Source organism: Colossoma macropomum, unplaced genomic scaffold, assembly GCF_904425465.1.
Source record: "Colossoma macropomum unplaced genomic scaffold, Colossoma_macropomum, whole genome shotgun sequence".
NCBI classification, from domain to species: domain Eukaryota; kingdom Metazoa; phylum Chordata; class Actinopteri; order Characiformes; family Serrasalmidae; genus Colossoma; species Colossoma macropomum.
This window is the reverse complement of record NW_023494792.1, coordinates 8,053,362-8,073,575: the sequence shown is the minus strand read 5'-3', so window position 1 is coordinate 8,073,575 and position 20,214 is coordinate 8,053,362. Positions and strand designations below refer to the sequence as shown.

At 39.8% G+C, this 20,214-nt stretch overlaps 1 protein-coding gene across 1 annotated transcript in view; it reads left to right on the top strand.

The window, feature by feature from the left end:
* Window positions 1–20,214, top strand: part of b4galnt4a (beta-1,4-N-acetyl-galactosaminyl transferase 4a) — a 192,563-nt gene that overhangs the window by 124,688 nt on the left and 47,661 nt on the right. Inside the window, exon 7 of the mRNA XM_036575784.1 lies at window positions 2,241–2,308. Within this exon, the coding sequence (XP_036431677.1) occupies window positions 2,241–2,308 (68 nt within the window). The remainder of the gene's footprint in view (window positions 1–2,240; window positions 2,309–20,214) is intronic.

Below are 20,214 nucleotides of genomic sequence, written 5' to 3'. Positions count from 1 at the left end.
AAAACACTCTCCTGATGGTCAAAGGGGTGTGTGTGTGTTTAAGTTTGAGCGTAGCTGAGACCTTTGATGGCCAATATGTGTACATTTCCATGAGGTTAGAAGAAAGCAAGCTTTGAGGCAGAGTCTGTGGCTGCTTTATACAGCCAGGCGGCGACGGTATGTCGTTATTTCACTGTTTTAATAATAAAGGTGACAGAATGAGTTGTGGTTCGCTCAGGAATCTTTCAACAGATTTTATTTTGGTATGACTTTATTGAAGGGCAGCATTCGTAAGGCTACAGGACACCTACAGATAATGCAAAACTTTGTAAAGGGACATGCTTTTTGATTTTCTGAGTGAAAATAAGAAAATAAGAACACTCACAAAAATTGGAAGTCATATTGTAAGTAACTGTAAAATTATTTATTTATTTATTTATTTATTTATTTATTTATTTATTGCTACATAAACCCACATGAATGTCATAAGTGGACCTCTTGGAAAAAAAGAAAGAAAAAAACAATGGCTCAGGGAAAAATAAAATACCTGAGAAATGTACGACATTGGCCCTTTAAAGAACCATTCACTAAAAGATTCCTTATGGAATCAAAGGTGTTTTTCTATTGTATCACTCCTTTTTTCACACCTTTGTTTTAGGAGTACTTTGCGAGACTGTGATTGTGAGATGTTCGCAACAGCTTTGATTTGGACGATAATGCTGAATGTAAACAAAGGCTGTCCTGCTGTGATGAGGTCTCAGCGCTCCATTCCGGATCAGTGGCGTCAGGGGCTCTAATTAGAGCTGCTCTTCTGAGTCGGGCAGAGAGGCCACTGTGTGGATGAAGTGAACTGAGCCAGAGAAACAGAGGGTCTATTATGACTGTGCCCCAGTCTTTTATATCCTCTCTCTCTCTCTCTCTCTCTCTCTCTATTCCCCCTTCTCTTTCTGCCTTTCTTTCTATCTGTCCATCTGTCTCTGTATCTGTCTCCCTCCCTATCTCTCTCTCTCCTCTTCTCTCTCTATCTCTTCGTCTCTCTCTCTTCTCTTCTCTCTCTCTCTCTATTTGTCTCTCTCTCCTTTTTCTCTCTTCTGATCTATCTCTCTCCCACTCCCCTCTCTCTTTCACTCTCTTCTCTGTATCTGCTCTATCACTCTCTCTCTTTCCTCTGTCTCTCTCCATCTTTCTCTCACTCCCACTTCTCTCTCTCTCTTCTCTCTCGTTCCCCCTTCTCTCTCCACCTCTTTCTATCTTTCCAACTGTCTCTGTATCTGTCTCCCTCTCTTTGTCTTTCTATCTTTGTCTATCTTTCTATTTCTCGCTCCATCCTCCTCTCTGTATCTCTCTTCCTGTCTCTTTCTACTGCTCTCTCTCCTGCTCTGTTTCTCTGTCTCTATCACTCTCTCACTCTCTATTCCACCCCTTTCTTTCTTCCTATCTTTCTCTCCATCTTCGCCTATCTCTGTCTCTTCTTCTTCCTCTCATTCTCTCTCTGTCTCTCCATTTCCCCCCTCTCTCCCTCTATCTGTCTATATTTCTTTCACGCTTTCTCTCTTCTCTCTATCTGCTCTGTCGTTCTCTCCATCTTTCTCTTGCTCCTCATTCTCTCTCTCTTTCTCTCTCTCTCTCTCTCTCTCTCTCTCTTTCTATCTGTCTATCTATCTATCTCTCTTCCATGCCTCTCCTCTGATCTGTTCTCCTGTTGTATCTTTTTGTCTCCTTGCTCTGGTACTCTGGACTCTCTGGAGAAGCATCTATTCTGAGAATCAGTGTGTGTGTGTGTGTGTGTGTGTGTGTGTGGTTTCCTCTTTGTCACGCTGACAGGTGTGATAATTACGCATTCCACATTGCCTCTAAATGAACCCGGCGCTCGGCACAATCAGAGAGAAAAGCGCTCGCTGTAATGCTGCTCAACATGTCAGCGGTGTATTGTACACTTGTTCTCTCCTGTGTTTCAGTTAGACTCGCTTAACGCTGCAGATGTAGCTGCACAGCCATATGCAGCACATCACTCACTTTATACTAACAACCTGACAGTGTAAAGAACATCAAATAATGAAGACATTTAAATAAAGCAGGATGAAGATCAGAAACACTTACAGGCAAATGGCAACAAATAAAGAACCTTTGTGGTTTTATTTACACAAAAGAGCACATGTAAGACTAGCTGACCCGACAGAAAGTGTGCTTTGAGTCCGAAACTGACCCGAGTACAACAGAAGAGACCCCACTGACCTTAAAGTTTGTCTGTTTGTTTTCAGCTGGGGTCAGAGTGGACAGCACCAGGAGAGTTCACCAAGTTCAGGTCTCAGGCTTCCAAGTCTGTTCAGTAAGTACACACACTTTTTTAAATTCTCATTGAATGAATGACAGACGGTGCCAGTTTTACCTGTCAAAACTGACCAATTCATCATCATCATCATCATCATCATCATCATCATCATCATCATCATCATCTTGTTCTTGTCTTTCTTGTTTTTCTTCTTGTCTTTTTCTTCTTGTTCTTGCTCTTGTTCTTGTACTTCTTCATCTTTGTCTTCGTCGCCTTCTTCGTCTTTTTCTTCTTTCTTCTGTCTTCATCATATTCTGCTTACTCTTTGTCTTTATCTTCTTCATCTTCATCTTCTCCTTCTTTTTCTTCTTCATCTTCATCTTCTTCTTTTTCTTGTTCTTCTTGTTCTTCCTCTTCCTCTTCTTCTTCATCTTCTTCTTTTTCTTCTTCTTGTTCTTTTTCTTCTTTTTCATGTTCTTCTTCTTCTTCATCTTCTTCTTTGTCTTCTTTTTCTTCTTTGTCTTCATCTTCTTCATCATCTTCATTTTGTTCTTCTTCTTCATCTTTTTTTTCTTCTTTTTCTTCTTCTTTTTCGTCTTCTTCTTTTGTCTTCATTTTTCCTCTTCTTCTTCTTCATCATCTTCTTCTTCTTCTACTTCTTCATCTTCTTTGTTTTCTTCTTCTTCTTCATCTTCATCTTCTTCTTCTTCTTTATCTTGTTCTTTGTCTTCTTTTTCTTCCTCTTTTTCGTGTTCTTCTTCTTCTTCATTTTGTTCTCCTTCTTCTTTTTCGTCTTCTTTTTCTTCTTCTTTTTCATGTTCTTCTTCTTCATTTTCTTCTCCTTCTTCCTCTTTTCATCATCTTGTTCTTGGTTTTTTGTTCTTTTTCTTGCTGTACTTTTTGTTGTTCTTCTTTGTTGTTTTCGGTGTTGTTTGTTCTTTTTGTGTTTCTTCTTCCTCTCCGTTTTCTTCTTCTTCTTGTTTTTTCTCTTATTCTTCACATATAATGCAGTATATATGTGTCAGTGCATCAGACTTGCACATATGAGGAATTTCTCTTGGTGTAATTGGTGCTCATGGAAATGGAAAATTGAGAGTACAAACAGATGCAGTAATGCAATAATAATGTAATCACTGCCCTTTATGACTCCAGAGCTGTTTGCTCTGGTCACCTCTATTCATGAAGCTTGAGTGTCTCATTTGCCAGCACACCTGCACACACTGATGTTCTGATCCTGTGGTTTAGTCCGCCATGCTCCTGACTGGGCCAGCAATTAGAGGAAATGGGCTTTCTTTGTGTGACACCGGACTATGTTTAATCACTTCCTCCATAAGGAAATGAATCTGAGGAAGCTGGATAATGATGGGTTGCTTTGTGATATCGGACAGTACAGCGGGCGCCATTACTTGCCATAAATTGCGAATTTAGCTGTCTTTATATAATTTACATTCCCCTTATGTCAGTGGGTATCAAACACACTGCAGGCAGACTATATCATACAGACTGCAGGCAGACTTTGAGTTCATTAGTAATTGAATATTACTTGTTTGTTAAAGCACAGAATGCAGAAATGACACGTTTGATTATGTAAATCAGAAGGTCAGAAGATGTCCTTGAGTTAAAGATTACTCTTTCGTGGAGCTCGCTCTCTAACGACCAGGGGATTTTATTAAAACCGCTTTTATAAATTAATCTGAGCATTCTCGTTAAAGCATTAGCAGGCTGCGAAATGATCCGTGGTTTGACCTTGGTCTGGGCCACTTCAGATGGTGCATAAGCTAACCGCAGTGTGCTGTTGCTCATCAACAGAGTGAATGAGCAGATATCCTCTGGAGATTCAGCTTGCGTGCTAATCTAAAGCTAGCTAATCTTGTGGATTCATCTACACTTTAAAGGGCCATATCCTACATATTGTTTGTTTCCACTGAGGTCCACTTATGATGTTTGTGTGGTTATATGTACCAGAAATAGTCATAGTTTGTTCCACATGACCGTTTTACAACTTCTGTTTATCCTATGGAATAAAACAGGCTCCTTTAAAATGTTCCTTTAAGGCTGATATATGCGAATGATCTCAGTTCTTATTGGCTGTCCTGTATTGTGCCTCAGTCCAAGCTAACTTTGCAAAAATAGGTGGGGCTAAACGGCTGTTAGCTGAATGGACAGAAATTTATGCAAATGCCTTAGTTTCCATGACATCACAAGAATTCATTCAGTCAATTCAATGTGATCGCTTTTTGCAGCTGATTTTCTATGTATGGACTGGGGATTGATATATTTTGAAACAAGGCTTACGTATTGCATTGAATGCATTTATTACTGAAAAGTTTGGAAAATTCTGTTTCCTAATATATGGGCCCTTTCCATGATTTCCTCAGTGTGCATGGAGAAACACTTTAAATGTATCCTGCCAGATCCTGTTTGTGGACGAAACAGGCAAGAATAGTGTCTCGTGTGGTCCTCTTTAAACAGGATGTGAGTCCTTAAGAATTGATTTATTATTGATAAGGCAGGTTTATGTAAACAGACCTTTGCATACTATTATTAAAATCCCTCACAGGATTCAAGTTATGTCCCATGAGATTTGGATTCATGCACACACAATCACAGTTAAGTTCACTGCATTATTCATTCTGTGTACTCTCTGATTAGTATCCCTCTACCCCCTTTTCTCCTGAGGCTGAGTTGTGTGTGGATACAGGGCAGTAAAGGAGAGCAACTATGGCTAAATGCTGGTAGGCAGCGTATAGTGCTTAACCTCAAATCTCTATGGGTTGGTGCCATTTGATTTTATTTGGGAAGTACTTTGCCTTACAATGTCACACACACACACACACACACACATATATATATATATATATATATATATATATATATGACATAATATTATGACCACCTCCTTGTTTCTATGCTTATTGTCCATTTTATCATCTCCACTTACTGTATAGGTGCACTTTGTAGTTCTACAATTACAGACTGTAGTCCATCTGTTTCTCTGCTTACTTTGTTAGCCCCCTTTCACCCTGTTCTTCAGTAACCTCCATGGACCCAGACCAGGTACTATTTGGATGGTGGATCATTCTCAGCACTGCAGTAACACTGACGTGGTGGTGGTGTGTTAGTGTGTGTTGTGCTGGTATGAGTGGATCAGACACAGCAGTGTTGCTGGAGTTTTTAAACACTGTGTCCACTCACTGTCCACTCTATTAGACACTCCTACCTTGTCAGTCCACCTTGTCGATGTAAAGGCAGAGACGATAGCTCAGTTTGTGTTGGTCGTTCTCTTTTCCTTCATCAGTGGTCAAAGGGACGCTGTTAGCTGGATATTTTTGGTTGGTGGACTATTCTCAGTCCATCAGTGACAATGAGGTGTTTAAAAACTCCAGCAGCACTGCTGTGTCTGATCCACTCAGACCAGTGTAACACACACTAACACACCACCACCACATCAGTGTTACTGCGGTGCTGAGAATGATCCACCACCCAAATAGTACCTGCTCTGTGAGGGTCCATGGGGGTCCTGACCACTGAAGAACTGGGTAAAAGGGGGCTAACAAAGTATGCAGAGAAACAGGTGGACTACAGTCTGTAATTGTAGAACTACAAAGTGCACCTAAAGAGTAAGTGGTGCTGATAAAATGGACAATGAGTGTAGAAACATGGAGGTGGTCATAATGATCGGTATATATATATATATATATATACACAAACTATACATGAAAACATGTCTAGGACAACTTGTTAAAGTGTATTTTGGTTCTGGTTTGCTGCCATCCCCTCTAAAACCTGCCCAAAGTAATAACCTAACATAATAACATAACCAAAACAAGCTAGCTGGCAAAACGCTTTTGTTAGCTAACATTTATTCTTTAAGATCAGGAGTCTCAGGATCACTGTTCGTTTTGACAGAGTTTGTCAGATTGTCTTAAGCTAAAATATAGTCTGACTGAATGGAACTGCTTTTCCCTTGCAAGAGTTATTCATAACAATAGGTTTACACTTACCACATGTAATGTGTTCTCCGGACACACAACATCTGCATGTTTAATTGGAGTTTTTTGAGCATGCTAACTTACGTTACATCCATGGGCTACTCACAAGTTTGTTGTATGTCGGACAATGTTGACGAGCACAGCATCACCTCCTACTTTGAGCTCCACCTTCACAAAGCATCAGATTGGTTTAGAAATTTCACACTCAGTTTGTTCCCACTCTAAAAAGTCTACTCACCCACATTCAACCAAACATTTCTCATGGTTGTCCCAGGAACAGTCTTTGCACTAGGCAAATGTAGGTAGGTGCCTAGGTCCCCCATGAGCCACGTGCCACATGAAAATACAAATTACATATACTGTATAATAATCAATCTTGAAATATACATACATTACAGTAATAGCTGTTATTTCTTGTTGTAGCAATTATTTTTAGTAAGTGCAAAGCAGAGCCAACGCCCAGGCATGGTTATGATGGATTATTTCATGCGATTACACAGCTGTGTGAAGACAGACTGGTATAAACAAAGCGACAATCTGCATTTTGGAGAGGAGGTTCTTCGGTGTGATTTTCTGGGTAAAATCTAATAAAAAAGGTGGTCACTTCAGTCCCAAAACTAACTTTGTGTTTTTCAGTCAGAACAGAGTGCAGCACAGGCTCAGCAGTCTGTATATTATGCTAGAATTAATGTTATATTGCTCCAGTGTCGGGGTAATTACTCAAAAAATAATGCATTTGAAGTTACCAATTATGTCTCTCAAAACGTAATGGGATTATGTTACTAGAGATTACTGGAAAACGTAATCTCATTACTTTATGTCTGTGTTACTATTTACCAAATATTCTCACTGTATTGCCGGATCATTTTACTTACATCAAAAACATTTCTTAAAACAAGCAAAATTGTCTGCCAATATAGTAATTCCACTTCATAATTCCACTTCATGAAATTACTTGAAATTGTCTAGAAATAAGTTAAATAATCTTATAATATTTTTACAAAATTTCTCAAAATAAGAAATATTGGAAATATCGATTTGATTTAAGATGAGTTTATTTATCATTTTTATATCATTTTTGCAGTGTTTTTCAGAGCCTCAACTAATTTAAAAATCCCTCATTTTTACAAAATGTAGAGCCCTAGATACAGTAAATCCTCCCCAGGTTGTCCCCAGAAATTCTTGTAACAAGATTATGTCTGGCCCCTTGAGACTAGCAAACCATTGTCCTTGATCAAAACTGAGTATCCAGGTGCGTCCTATTAGAATAAAGTGGGTGGGGCAGGGGGCTTAAGCACTGCTTGCACCCATGTTTAAATGAATTGCTTATGCTAGGAGTTGTGATTTTGGGGGTTTTGAGAGTTTTGATTTTGGGGGTTTTGAGAGCTTCTACTTATCTTAGCAAAACCAATCTGGGTAGTACAGAATTAGAGCTTTTGGGTAATACAGAATTAGATTCAGGCCATTTTTAACACATATTAACAAGGAGACAGATAGATAGATTAAAAGATGAGAGAATATAATAACATATTTGTTCTGTTGGATTTGTCAGATTGAAACAATACTGTTGCTGTTACAGTCAGTGTCAAAAGCTTTACTCTATATTATAAATTCAAATAATACACTGTATGTTCCCTTCATTCATACACTACTGCCCTATATTATCTGCTAACACTGTATTATCCAGTCTTACATATCTCTTGTACATAGTGAATCCCTCTCATCATATTGTCTTATCTTTCATCTCCAAAATGTAAATTTATGGAAGAAGGAAAAATATTCTTAACTGTTACTGGAAGTTAATGCAGCAATGATTTATTCCAAGTGAGTTTGGACTATTTCTATTGGTCCACTCATCATGAAGTTCTGACACAATGTAAAGGGCAGCTGGCGCTTTTAAATTATGTCAAAAAATGAAAAACAAGATTTTGTCCTGACAGTGAGGAGATATACTCCATACACCTGTGTATACACACCTCTTTACTACTGCTCCTGGCATAAATCTCCTGAGCTTTTTATTAGACTTTATTGAGCACAGAAACCAGACCAAAGAGGCTGTGATGTGTTAGGGCAAAAGAGCAGACAGAAACAAGCTTGACTTGGTGGTGAATCCGGTATCACATCACAGATTAAAGAAAAACGTAGGTAAACAGTTGTAATGTCAAAATGAAGAGCGTTTTTCCCGTCTCTGCCTCTGGTCTGGCCCTTCAATCCCTGGCCTGTTAGAAGAACCCGCGACAGGTTCTGGTTAGTAACAGATGAGTGTGCTTCCTGAGGGATGATGGATATATTACACCCCAGTGGAGGTTAGCATCTGGCTTTAGCATGTGCTAGCCTGCTGCTCCCACTCCTCATATTTCCCCCTCCAGTGGAAAATGATTGATCTGTCAAGAGCAGTGTAGAGAACGGAGCAAGCAAGAGGGCATTGATAGGAATTTCAATGGCACTGTCCATCATGGCCATGTGCTACAGTAATGAGAGAGCCCTGAACCCTGAGTTCAGAAGAGAGAGAGGGCTCAAGACAAAGCACACTGAAATCAGAGAGAGAGTGAGAGAGAAACAGGGAGACAGGCAGGGAAAGAAAGAGATGTGACAGTACCATGACAGCAGTTCAAGAGAGTTATTATGTAACATAATTTAACAGTGGGGACTCTCTCAGCTGCCTGTTACAGTGTGTGGAATCACCCAACAGAGGTCCGCCAGATATCAGTCCCCTCACACGCTGTCTCGCTATGTCTCTCTCTCTCCCTGTGGGTATGTTTAGGCCTAACAGTGCTTGCCAGACTTGTATGTATAAGAGACCTGGGCCCAGTTGCATAAAATACCTCAACTCCTTAACCCTGGACTTATTATTTAGTGATTACTATGAAATATTCCAACTGCTGCTATTCCAACTACATTATTTCAAGTACTGTGAAACTAATATGTAATGCAGCTATGAGAGTACAGAACTGTGAACTGTGAAGTGTGAAGTGTGGGCCCACTTAAGGTTTGAAGGGTTAATTAATTTTTTCCTTACACTTGACTCACACTGAAGACCTTCATTTTCTTAATTTTATTACATTTTTTTAATAAGCTTGCCACATACACTTGATGGCCAAAAGTAAGTGGACACGTGAACATCAAAGCCATACATGTTTACTGAATATCTCATTCTGAAACCATGGAGATTAATATAGATTTGGTTCTCCTTTACTGTTGTAACAGCCTTTGCCACCAGATTTTGGCTGCAAGTTTGGCTGGAAGTTGCTCTTCCATTCATCTACAAGAGCATTAGTGAGAGCAGTACTGATGTTGTACTGAGGCCTGGCTCTTAGTCAGTTTGTCCTGATAGTGTTCACACTATCAGGACACAGTGGGCTCTGTGCAGGGTAGTTGTGGTCTTCCAAACCAAACCCAGCAGACCTTCTTTTTGGAGCTTGTTTTGTGTACAGTGGCATTGTCATGGTGAAACAGGAAAGAGCCCTAAGATGTTGCCACAATGTTAGAAGCACACATCTCTAGATTGTCATAGTATGCTGTAGGACTAAGATTGCAGAGCCCATCTCAAATCATAAAAAAAACACCCGTAGACCATGATTCCTCCTCCACCAAACTTTACAGTTGTCGCTCTGCACTCACCAAACCTAGATTCATCTGACTGCTAGATGGTGAAACATGATTCATCACTCCAGAGAAGGTGTTTCACCTGTTCCAGAGTAGAGTGGGGTGTGTTTTACACTACGCTTGTTATTAAACAATGGTGATCTTAGGCTTGTTTGCGTCTGCTCAGCCATGGAAATCCAATCCACTGAAGATCTCAACCAACAGCTCTAATGCTGATGTTGCTTCCAGAGGCAGTTTGGAACTCGTGAGTGTTGCTACCATGGACAGATGATTTTTACATGCTATGAGCTTCAGCACTCTGTAGTGCCATTCTCTGAGCTTACTACTGCCTGAACTGTTGTTGCTTGTGGACTTCACAATAACAGCACTTACAGTTGACCAGGGAAGCTCTAGTGGGGCAGAAATTTCATGGACTGACTTGTTGGACAGGTGGCATCTTATGACAGTGCCACTTGGGTAATCTTCAACCCTCACCAATCACAATGTTGATGCCACTTTTCCTCTACCACATAGACTTTATCAAAGCAATGTGTTTCATAAAATATTACCACTCTCTTTGAGTCTGAGCAAGCTAGCAAGCGACAGCTACCTTGAGAGAAAATGCTAACATATAAAATGTAGCCTACTGTGACAATTCCATCACCACCTGTGAACACAGACTATCTAGTGGCAGAGGTTCTGTCTGACTCTCAAAGTAAGTTCCCACTACCTAAGGAAAACATTTATGGTAAGTCAAGCTACACACGTATTTAATTTCCTATGGAAAAGCTGAGGTGAGGAAAGTCTAAACCTTAATAGATCCTTCTAAGAAAAGAAGTTTCACGCACATATCTCGCTTGCACTTTTATCTACTTAATTTCTCAGTTGGTTGGGTTTGCCCTGCTGCATTTTCATAGCACTGCCAGACCAAACAAATCAGTGTCTATTGAAATATCCAGCTGTTAATGCAAAACAGCGCGTCATAGGCCATATGTTCATAGCTAAAGTGACTGGTGACTGTACATGCACTGCAGCGCTGCTACCTCTGCTAACACTTCTGCAGAGGCTCCGGGAGGCATAGCTTTGAACTCGTCTTTATTTGTCTCTGGCCACCATCTGCTGGGCTCTTCCCTTCAGTTAATCACATGTTTCAGCCTGTCTCCACCACTTTATGATGTATCTTATCTGAGTCATGCTCTGCACATCTCCGTAAGGGAAAAGTTCAACTTCTCAGGGAAAGAAGTTCATTTTGATTTTTTTTTCTTCACTGCGCTCCTCTGTAAAGAGCAGTGATGTCCTCTGGCATATTAATGACTCTACAATACTGAAGGAGGTTTTTTTGTAGAGAAAAAAAGGAAAGATTAAAAAAATATGATCGAAATGCCCCCACACGAACAGCCATTCCCTCGCTAATCACACTGCATTATATAATCTGTCCACAGCCCAGAGGCGGATTAACCGATACAAGAGTGCTAGACTTCACAGCTTCGTGCTCCTCTGGGCATCTTAGCTGTGTGTCTTTGAAATGCTGTGAGCGAACAGAAAGAGAGCTTGAAATATGGATGGATCTGCGGAGCGTCTGCCCAGAGGCTACCAGGATGTCAAATAATGAAGCAAAAGGAGTTCTTTCTTTTCAGGTGTAGGTGTTAAAAGGGGGAGATAGGTCGGGAAAGGGAGTCTGTAAAGAAATGGTCCATAAATGTGTGAATTCTGGTCAAAAATGAGTTCATACATTTTTATTGAATTATATTTTTGATAAAAAATTCAGCAGAGTTAAATAAGAAAAAATGATGAAACCCAAAGGTTAATTGTATTTGCCATGAGTAATTGATGTCTGGTGTCCTTGAGAGCTTTCAGGCTGAAGCTTTAGCATAGTTAGAAGATGGTTGGTAAGTTAGCCTCATTAGTTACAGTAGCCCTAACAGATATGTTAGTTGATAATGCTAAGTAAAAATAACATGCCAGCCCACCACAATGGATATGTTTTATTTTGCACTGTAATTGTTTTCTTGGTGTCAAATACAAATCATGAACAATGTATGATTATGATTAGGGTTGGGACAAAAAGTAGCATTAAAAACTGATAAATCAGGACAAAATTGCCAGTAAATAGTGATTGTATTTACAAAAAAACACATGTATTTTACAGTTACGTGATCAATATATGCAGGACAGTTTCCATTTGGGCCAGAAGATAGTGATAAAGCCTTTTAAAGGGGAATTCCACCATTTTTTCAAAATTTCTGCATAATGTAGTGCTTGAGCAAACAAAGTCACTCACATGGGTTGACGTTAAATTGTTCATTTAAAGAAACAGACGAAAAGGCTCCTATTGAACTGAACAACTGAATCAGATTCCTTCACAGTGCTGGTGAAAGGATCCAGGGGTCACAATATCTACAACAGATATAGCTGTTTTGTTTATTATCCAAAACTACCAGTGGACCTACATGTGTCTTCTGAATTTTTTTATGTAATGTTGATGATAAAATAGTGATAAATCTGACAAATAAAATTTTTTGGGGAACTATTTTGCCTTACAATGTTCTATATACCCCTCAACTCCTCAGCCATAAATATTTATTAAAAATATGTTCAAGGCCAAAGGCTTTTTAAGGCTTTCATAAAACAGTGTCTCAGATGTCAGGCAGCACATTCATAACCATTTCATAAAATAACTTTTTCACTGAGGGAGCTTTTAGAGGCATTAAGCTTTTGGGATGTCTGGTTCCTATCACCACCACTGTGAACAATTCTGACTCTGTTAGGTTCTCTAAAACAGCATTTCACATCAAACCAGGCCTTTTCAGACCAAGTCTAATAATAATAATATTAATAATAATCATCAGCATTATTATTATTATTATTATTATTATTATTATATTATTATAGTATAATAATAATAATAATAAAACATGTACAGTTTTGAAAAAAAAGCACATATTAAAACTAGTGCTGTCTTTCATATCATCTCAAACTATTTTAGTTGCATTAATTGCACTAATTAAAAAAAATGCTAACTTAGTTGCTGTTACTACTCACAGCCATTTATTGTTTCTTTATGTGTTCTACCTGCGTTCTCAGTGTTAAAGCTACAGTATGTGGGTTTTGAGGATTTGGAGACCTCTTTGTATGATTGCATGCAGTGTGCTTCAGACCCCTTCCCAAACAGATAAATCTGATGATTGTGAGCGTGTTAAGAGTATTTAAAGAGAACTCAGTCGAAACTTGTGTTCATAACCTCGTATTCTGAGGTTATATGTGAATTCTTTACTATTGTCATCATACCTTCATTAGTATAATGTTGAATTCACGTTTGAGACCTGAAAGTCACCAAACTTTCTTTTTGAGCCTGTGTGTGTAATGTTAACATGTAAAGACGTACGACGTTGTCCGAAATACTCCCAGCAAATCTGACTCGACACCTCTGACTTTTAAATTATTTGATTTCTCTGACTTGCAGCAGACTTAGTAATGGTTCTTCTTAATTTTAACAAAATTTTAACAAAAAAAATTATCTCACATAGTACTGCTTTAGATCTGAAAAATAATTGCATTTGACTTCATGCGAGGATAGTGTTTAATGTGTAAAAATCTACTCAGTGTGAAAAGTACTCAGGATGAAAGACTATTAAACTATACATAAGAACAAAAAATACTGCCTCTGATGTTTCCCTGGGTAACAGTACACCAGTGTGAGACTCACTCATGCCTTGGCACACAGAGCGAGACCTACTGCTGTGTGTCTACATGAATTAAAACCAAGAGCGGAGTTTAGGATAATGGATCAATGAGCACGATGCTCATACATACAAAATGAAACATTCAACTTATTTCATAGCCATTATTGATAAATGTTGATAAATCTATAAGTGGTCCCAGCCCTACTTATAATCATTAGCAGTGCAGGCTTGTAAAAAGCTGTGTTCATTGATTAGGTCTGACAAGTCTTGGCAATCACTCTTGATAAACCAATATAATCAACTGAATACAATTAGAAATAATCTAATAGATTAAAAAGCCCTTTGCCCACCAGACGAGGATGAGGATGAGGTTGAAGTTGTGCCCATTGTGAAAATATCACACGGACCACTACTGTAGGAGAATGGGGAGTGGAAGGTTGGAGCCCTATAGACCATGTAGAGCTTGTTGAGTGGGACAGTGAGGGAAAACGCGGCAGAAAATGGAAGCAGGGTTAGGAGCTCAATCGGCAACTCGGCAACCAGTTTGGCCCTTAGTGGAACACTTAATTGTCTACCGTCTACTAGATCAAAACAGAGGCTCTACTAGGGTGTCCTGTGATTCAGCTGGAAGCCCGAGCATGTGAGACTCCTAACACTGAAGCCTTGTGCTATCACTGTTAGCGTGTGCTAATGACTCACTCTGATCCTCTCGCTGTTTTCTGGGTTGGTGGAGTCTCTGTTCCCTGGAGGACATCAGGCTGGCATCTATTTCAAACTCTGTGAAGTGTTGTGGCTGTGATCCCAGAAGTGTAGCATTTCACATAGAGATGACTCACCACTAATGCACAGCTATTGAGCTGGAGCTGCATGAATTTTAATGCTACTGTAGCTCCATAAGTTGTACTGGAACGAACCCTATGCTTACCTTAAGTGTGGCCGAGGTTAGAGTGAAAAATTAAAGAATTCTAGTGCCCCAGAATTACTGAGGCTTTGTGGTACTGGGGCTCGAGTGAAGGATTAATCAGATTCATTTGCATCTGTGTACCACTTCATTCTTTTCATTATTACCACTTCTTTGTTCTTTCCAAGCTCCAGGGAATCTTTCTACACAACATACATATACTGCATGGCCAAAAGTATGTGGATACTACATCCATATGTACTTATTGAACATTTTATTCCAAAACCATAGGTATTAATATGGAGTTGGTTCCACCTTTGCTGCAGTAACAGCCTCCACTCTTCTGAAAATAGCTATGGAAAGTTGCTTCCATTCAACGACAAGAACATTAGTGAGGTCAGCAATGATGTTGGGCTATAGGGCCTAGCTTGCAGTTGGCATTTGAGTTCAACCTAAATGTGTTTGATAGGATTGAGATCAGGGCTCTGTGCAGGCCAGTCAAGTTTTTCCACTCCATTCTCAGCAAACCATTTCTTAACGGGCTTTGCTTTGTGCACAGGGGGATTGTTCTATGATGTATTATCAAGATTATCTCTTCACTGAGGCCAAATAATGAAAAACAGCCATAGACCATTATTCCTTCTCCACCAAACTGTACCAGGGAATCAGTTCTCCACCAAAACACCATTGGCACTGTGTATCTGAGCCAGCTCTTGTCATTGGGCATGGTGATCTTAGGCTTGTTTGCGGTGGCTCAGCCATGGAAACCCAATCTATGAAGCTCTCAATGAACAATTCTTGTGTTAACGTTGCTTCCAAAGGCAATTTGGAAGGTACTGAGTTTTACACAAAGAATGATTTTTTTTTATACATGCTACATGCTTTAGCACTTGGCAGTCCCATCCTGTGTGCTTGTGTGGCATAATAGTTAGCAACTGAGCTAGTAACTTAGTTTTGCATTTATACATTGATTCTCTCTTGAGTGTTGACTCTTTAAAAAGAAGCCCATTCTGTCTTAAGCCTATGTGCTTTGAATTGGCCTCATATCGTGTAGCGCTGGTTCATGCTGGGCTATCTTGGATGGGAGTGATAATTATTACAGAATATGAATATTCGTTGCAGTAACAGAAAGGCTGCTTTATTCCTTGCTTGTTGTTGGTGTTTGGAAGAGGAACCCACAGAGACAGCTGAAGGCAAAAAGGCTGCTGGAAAAAGAGCTGTGAAGAACTGAAGAGAGGAGTCTGGGTGCGGAACATGAGCTTAGCATCCAGGAGAGGTGAAGTGAGGTGAAAAGAATGAAGAGAGGAAAGCTACGTGAGGAGAGGAGAGGACAGAAGAATTAAGGGTGGTGAGGGAAATTAGAAGAGGAGAATGAAAAGAGGGAGTGAGATGAGGTTAGGGCAGAGGCCAAGTTTGAAAACTTGATGAGATCCAGTGAGTTGTGAGCTTAAACAGAAGGAGTAAAAGGGTCTATGTGCCAGGCTAAAGTTCCAGTGTACCAGGCGGATCTTGACGTTGCCTTCCAGGCAGGCCTTCTACATGCTGCTCAGAGACACACGCCTGCTCTGCCCTGTACCCTCAGAAACCTCTGAATAATTGAGAAAGCAGCAGCCAGCTCAGCTTCACCAGAATGTTAAAGCCTGGCACAGCATGAGGAGCTGCTCATGCAGGACCCCTCACTTAAGAAATCTACTCCAGCTTCTCAAATCAGACCATTACTGAAAGGCTGTAACGGTTATTTCATTCTGAGGGGAGACCACTGTACAGGAGACATGTCGTGTATCATATCAGATATGAAATGATCTTTTTTAAAAAGCAAAAAAAAGAAGGAAAAGTTAATTGGTTGGCGGATAAAAAACTTGGTGGGAGAAAATTTCTCAGTTGGTGGGGAAACCAGGAGAAAGTTAGTCAGTCAACAGGGAAATGTTTCAAACTCCTCACCAGCAGGTAAAAGCTCTCTGCGCGGCAGGGGAAATGTTTCTCATTCATTGAGAGAAAGTTCCTCAGGCAGGTGTGCACATCATACTCATTATGTGTATAGCGCCTTTCATATACTACATTGTGTGGGAAAGGTGCTATACACATAAACGTGCCTTGCTTTGCCATGAATCTCCCTCACTTGTATCACTTATCACTGATAACACCTTCTTATCCCTCATGCTCCCTCACAGATATATCAGAACTGTTCCCTAATTTTCATGTAACTTTTAGCTACATTTGAAACTCATAAACACGACACACAGCACTATTATAAGGAACAGAATTCATGATTGAAGGCAAAGCAAGGCACGTTTATGTGTAAAGCACTTTTCACACAGTGGCAATTCAAAGTGCTTCACACAAACACAGAAAAATAAAAGCATTCAGTAATGAATCTTATGTCGTCCTGGGGTTAAACACGTCAGAAAGGCATTTTTAAAATAGTTACAAAAAATTCAAGCAAACAATTCAGTAAACTAATGTTACACTGTTTTCTTGTCACTTGGCAGTAGTTGGTACATTGGTTCACTGTGCATTTTTAGATCGTAAGAGTGCACTGGATATTCTCTTCTGCCTTGGATTTTTCCTGACCTGCCCCCCCCCCATAATCATCATCATCATTATCAGAGACTTGTTAGCCCTGCCATGTTGTCATTGTTTACTCCAGTGTGTAGCCCTTTTTTGTGTTCCCTTCTACTTACATTTTCATTGCAGTTCTGAGCTGTGTTCCTAGTCCATAATTCTCTGATATCTTGGTTATTGTTCTAATATCTTGTTCAGGGTTGTAGTTTTCTGTTCCTTAGAGTTTTATGATTTCTTGCTTCTCTCCTGTCATTGGATAGTGGATATCACCACCACTCAAATTACAGAAAATGAAGGGAGGGCCCCCCTCCAAGGAGGGGTTCCTAATGGATAGCATTCTTGATATTCTTGTTGCTTGTTTACTGATCCCTGTCATTGGTTGTCATGTTCAGTTGAGGAACTGGCCTTGAAAAAACACTTGATGACATCCAGCTGTCCCCAGCAGTTCTATATCACAGCTGTCATCATTGTTGGAAAAAGTGCACAAATTTTTTATTTGAGTAAAAAGTGGAAATAATCAATGTATAACTCTGAATTCTGAATCTTTAGTATACAAAACGTCTTTTGAGTTCTAGTTTTAAAGTTCTTGAAGTTAAATGCTGTTTCAGAAGGAAAAGTAGTCATTATGTACAGTATTTAGAATGGACAGTGTTTAAAGCAGAAATGCAGGGATGCAGAGTTTCCTTCACTAACAAGCTTCAACACAGAAGATATTTAAAGTGGTTTTTTTTTTTTTCATCTCAAAAAGAGAAAGTTAATGAGTGGTGCTTCCTGCTGAAATGTGTGTGGCTTTATGGACTGTGCTCTGTTCTTTCCACCACAGCTCTAATAGAGTACAGTACAGCAGCAGTGGGCCAAGCTGAACTTCATGCATATCCATCTGCACACGGCTGCCCTCAGATTCACTCAGTAATTAGAGAGAGGACTGAAGACTGAGTCTGCAATTACAGGCACAATTAAGAACTCGTTCTCTCTCTCTCTCTCTCTCTCTCTCTCTCTCTTTCTCTCACTCTCTCTCTCTCTGTCTCTTGCACTCTCTTTCTTTCTTTCTTTCTTTTTTCTCCTCCTTTTCTGTCTTTCTCCTTTTCTCTGTCCCACTTTCTCTCCCTCCATCTCTCTCTCCTTTTTCAGTCTTTCTCTTTCCCTCTGTGCCTCTATCTTTCTCCCCTCCATCTTTTTCTCACTCTCCCTTTTCCTATCTTCTTGCCTCACTCTCTTTTTTCTCTTATCTCTTATCTTTTTCCTCTGTTTTTCTCTCTTGCTTTCTTTCTTTCTCTCCCCTTCACTTTCAATTTCTCTCTCATTCTCTCTTCTCTCTTTTTCATGTCTCTCTCTCCACTCTCTTTTCTCTCTACGCTCTCTTGTTCTCCCTCTCTCTTTCTCTCTTCTCTATCTCTTTATCTGTTGCTCTGTTTTTCTCCCCTCCTTTTTTGTATCCCATTTTTTCTTTCTCTCTCTCTCATGCACTTTCTTATTCTCTCTCTCTCTCTCTCTCTCTCTCTCTCTCTCTCTCTCTCTTTCTTCCATTTCTCCTCGCCCCTCTAGTGTCTCCCTGTGCCCTTACTCATAATCAATGTGCTGTGTGAAGAGTGGACATTATTGTGCACGATGTTCTTCATCAGGGCGTTTTACTCCTCTTCTCTCTTTTTCTTTGTGCTGCAGTACAGTGGCACTCAGTGCAGTACAGTGTCTGTCAGTAGATGTGGTATCTGCTGTATTACACAATAGCAGACAGTGCTGTAAGATTAGCTGGCTGTAGGGTGTGTAGTCCTACTTTATAATGAGTTCCACTTCACCTGCCCAGTCATTTGGGCACCGTTCTGCCCACCTGCTCTCCACTGTCCCATTTCTGGATATCTCTATCTTCAACATCCTGACAAAGTCCACTTCTCTGTCTCTATCTCTCTCTCTCTCTCTCTTTCTCTCTCTCTCTCTCTCTCTCTCTCTCTCCCTCTCTCTCTCTCTCTCTCTCTTTCTCTTTCTCTCTCTCATTGTCTGGGTAAAGCATACAGTGTCTCCCTGCCTCTCACTTCCTGTCACTGCCGACAGACCCATTGTGTCTGTGTGTGTATGTGTGTATAAGAGCAAAAGAGAGAAAAAGAGACAGTGAGAATTGTTTTCATCAAGCTTTCATCTGACACTGTCTTATCAGGGTAAGTGTGGTGTGTTGGGGCTGCACAAGAACCATTAGTTAAACAGTAGCACAGTTTTGCACTCTGAGGTTAATTAAACATAAAAAGCACTACTAAACTGAATGCATTGCTTGTAGAATTTCTGCTGCATTTTAAAGTAAGCGTATTTGCTTGCTGCCAGGAACACTAAGCAAACATGACTACAGCTATGAAAAGTTATAAGCTCCACAGAGTCTAATTCTATCATCTACACTACTGTGCAAAAGTTAAAGACCGTTTTCATTTATTTTCATTTACTTAATTTCCAGTCAAAATCGCTATTAAGTACAAGTTTTTCATCTTTCCACTTGCATAAGAAAGGGGAAAATCAAAGGAAAGTAAGTGAAAAAACGGGAGTTTCCAAAACTTGAGTTTAAAAAAATCTTAAAAGATACAGAGAAAATGGACTCCTAACAACCATGCAAGACCACCAAATCTGTCCTCATCAGATAAACAGTACCTAAAGCTTTCATCTTTGAGAGGGAGGAGAAAAACAAGCTCCACTCTTACTTAGATCTGAAAAATCCACAGGTGTCCATCCTTCCACTGTGAGAAGACAACTCAACACTGAGTCTGAAAGGATGTGTAGCTTTCAAGAAGCCCTTATTGAGAAAATGAGATAGACAAGAAGAAGAAGAGAAAAAAAGGAAAAGGAAAAAAAATTACACTAGACTTACACTGAAACTGGGCATCTGAGATGTGGAGTAAGGCTTCATGGACTAATAAGTCTAAATATATAACATGGCTTGTGAGAGGCAGAAAATGCAGCCACTTCTAAGACAAAATTTTGAATGTGGGGAAAAATATCCCTGCAAATTTGCAGAGAACCAGAGTAACTTTGACTTCTTGAGATGTTCTGGTATGCAGTAGACAAGCTATAGGCTAACATATAACATCATTATGGTAAAAAAGCATTTAACTTTTAGTTTACGAGCACAATTAACACATTAAGAATGTAAAATGCAAACCCTGTATTTCATTTTTTGTTTGGACTGCTCATAATGTCACTGGCTAAATCAGGGAGATTTAGTCCAGCTCCAGTAGCTGCTCAGTTTACTCTACAGGCTCC